Source organism: Elephantulus edwardii, unplaced genomic scaffold, assembly GCF_000299155.1.
Source record: "Elephantulus edwardii isolate Elephantulus edwardi_28Jun2011 unplaced genomic scaffold, EleEdw1.0 scaffold00237, whole genome shotgun sequence".
Classification (NCBI taxonomy): Eukaryota; Metazoa; Chordata; class Mammalia; order Macroscelidea; family Macroscelididae; genus Elephantulus; species Elephantulus edwardii.
The window spans coordinates 1,000,606-1,003,742 of record NW_006399987.1 but is presented as its reverse complement, the minus strand read 5'-3'; the positions used below and the strand labels follow the sequence as shown (position 1 = coordinate 1,003,742).

At 41.0% G+C, this 3,137-nt stretch overlaps 1 protein-coding gene across 1 annotated transcript in view; it reads left to right on the top strand.

The window, feature by feature from the left end:
- Positions 1–2,716: 2,716 nt before the first annotated feature.
- LOC102844573 (olfactory receptor 7D2-like) overlaps positions 2,717–3,137 on the top strand; it is a 40,790-nt gene continuing 40,369 nt past the window's right edge. Inside the window, exon 1 of the mRNA XM_006898819.1 lies at positions 2,717–2,835. Within this exon, the coding sequence (XP_006898881.1) occupies positions 2,717–2,835 (119 nt within the window). The remainder of the gene's footprint in view (positions 2,836–3,137) is intronic.

Here is a 3,137-nt window from a genome sequence, read left to right as displayed (position 1 = left end):
CTGTTCTGTTAAATTTTGCTATTTTGACTGGGGTGAGATGATATCTCATAGTTGTTTTGATTTGCATCTCTCTTAGAGCTAGGGATTTTGAACATTTCTCCATGTGCTTGTTGACCATCTGAATGTCTTTGGTGTTCATATCCTGTGCCCATTTTTCTATTGGATTATTTACCTTTATCTTGTTGTGGTGTGTAATTTTTATTTCAAGGGTAGGACTTGAGATTTGATAGATTATGGTGGGATAAGGATGGCCACTCTCCTCCCATGTAGTTTGTTGTCTCTGAAAACCCATTTGGGTGTCAGAGGTGAGCTGGTTCCTATATACAACAACAACATAATAATTCACTGCTTAGGTTAATTTCAAAACGGTATTAGTCTCTGTGTTCCTTGTTTGATTTCTTCCAATCTATTTCCTTTGTTTCTTCTTCTTTAATTTTCTCTGTGTTTATGCATGTTACATTTATAATTAAAATAAAATCACAAACAGCACACACACATACAAACGTGCATGCAATGGAACACACACACCCCTTTCATGGGATATATCACTGCATATTAAATATGGAATCACCGAGGACCCAAAACATTTGGTAATGGATAAAAGTGATTAAAAGTTCTTTCCTAACAATTAATAGCATGGAACAGAAAAAGCATTAAAAAAGGAATTGAGGAGGGCTGGAAGACAGGAAAATGTGCACCACTCCCCAAAAACTAGGGGAACCAAGCCAGAACCAATCTCACCCTCCTCAGCAGGGCTAGGCTATGAACAGTCTCATGAAACTGGGAGCCAGTAAGCAATGCCCATCCAGGGGTCGCTCTCTTTGTCAGTCGGCACCATACCAAAAGTTCAGGGTTCACTGTTCTCCTCCCAAAGGGAATGTCTACCTTTCCCCAAGTTTACCTCTTTTACACTGCCTACCTCTACATTTCACCAGATAAGCCTCCTTTGCATTGCCTTAATAAATCTTTTCCACTTTTTTTGCTAAACTGCAACAGAATGTGGGTCTGTTTACTCCTCTACAGTCACCTCACCCCACTCCATAGCTGAAAATACTAGTTTCCCTGGAAGTGGGGAAGATAGAACTCTGATTTTTTAAAATTAATTTTTTAATTAATTTTAATGAACATTTACAGGTATTTTAGATTCCATTCATTCATTGTTGCACTTTTCTCCCCGCCCACCCCTTCCCTGTAGTTCATTCCTGTGTTTGAAAAGTAAAAGAAAAATTCTTTCATTGGTTTACAATCCCCCTTCCTCCTGAGTACACTCCACTATGCAACCTTCATTCTGGACTCTTGACATAACCATAATACCCACTCATATATCGCTTTTAAACTGTTTTCTCCCTCATCTGTTTCAATGCAGTAAACATATTTTATCCAGTTTTCCTCAGTCTTACCCCAACTCTGATATCAGTCCTGTTCTACAACAGTGGCACTAATGCATGATCCTGGAGGACATTACGCTGACTGAAATATCTCAGTCATAAAAAGAACTCTGATTTTTAACATGGTACAGTCACTGTCAGCAATGTCATGGAACATGAAGGAATTACTCAGTGGAAGACCAATTTGCTATATAAATTTTCACTCAAACAACAAGAAAAAAAGTGAAAACCAAACAAAAATATATATACCCATCCACACAAACCCCCAAAGGGGCCAGACATGACACAAAGTCACTGTCTGCCTCTTTTCTTAGTCTTTGTTTTCATTCTACCTTCCTTTTCAATAGGCATTTATTCCAGGTTCTATCATCACATTTGATGATTAGCATTCCAGGGTCATCATTTATATATGTCTCATTTGGTCTTCCAGGATTTTGTGGAGGGCATCACCAGATGCTATCTTTCCAGACCCCTCTTTTATTCTTAATTACTGCAAACACTCTGCTTTGCCTGTTCTGAACTATTAGTTGGATGCTTCATTGTTCGACTTTAAATGACAGTATATCTAGATAAAATTTCAGCAAGGAAATAAGTAATTTCAGTAACAGTATAAGCAAAGAGATATAAAAATATTTTTAGAAAATACCACAAAATTTCCCTTGCCATTTGGAAACAAATGATGTGGGAAATAAATGCTATAGAATGAATATCCACTAGTTTAGAGACTCAACAACAAAGTGGAAAAATTAACAAATCTGAGGGAATCTCAGCAATAATACATCTCCCTAGGCTATGTGACATATCTTTGAAGCTTCCATGGATACTTGTTGCTATACATAAGTTTGTCTCAAAAATATTTGTTCATCATTTATGTGATGAAAGTTAACAATAGGTATTAAAGGGAACATGGTAGTATAAAAAAGAGTAAGGGGATTCAAGATGGCAGTGGAGGCAGAGACAACATGGTAAGCTGTAGGAGCAGTGGACCACTTGGAGGAGGGCTACTATGGCCTTCTACAGACCTCTGTTTGTTGATAATTGAACAGTTAAACAGTTGATGACTGGTCTTCAGTGAAGATCGAGGGTCAACAACAGGAATTCAAGGATTCCCAAAGAGGAATGGGTGAGTCCTGCAGCTCCTAGCACCCTCTTGTCGAGCACGCACTGCACCACCACTGCCGCAGTTCCATGAGGCTCCTGCTGCCGGAACCCAGGGATTCCCTCACCCAAGATGGATGGTAGGCACTGGGCCTCCCTGAGACTGGTGCAGTGGAGTCACCACACTGCCACAAAGTGGACTTGTTCTGGGGAGAATTCCTGGAGCCAAGATGACGGCAGCGGGGGAGGTTGGTGGTTGCCCGCTGAAGACGCAGGACCAGACCACCTGCATGGGAGACTGTGCGCCCCAGCTGCCCATGCGGGTGACACACGCCCTGACCACCTGCAGGTTTGGGTTTCCTTGGACAGGCCAGAGAAGAAGATCACCGATACAATGGATTGTTTAAAGTCACTGTGAGTTGTCTACTTGATGACACTTAACAGTGGCAGCATGTCCAAGAGGACTGACATCCTAAATGTACCACATATTTTGATCTGTTGAATGCTTCTGCCAAAAGCTGTTTAGACCTGTGGGGAGTCTGTTCACAACTCTCAGGTTCCCTTTGCCATTTATAAAGGGGGAGGAAAGTCTGCTGTTAGGGACCTCTCCAAAGCACTGAAGAGCAATGGTGTCTCTGGAGACTAAGGTGT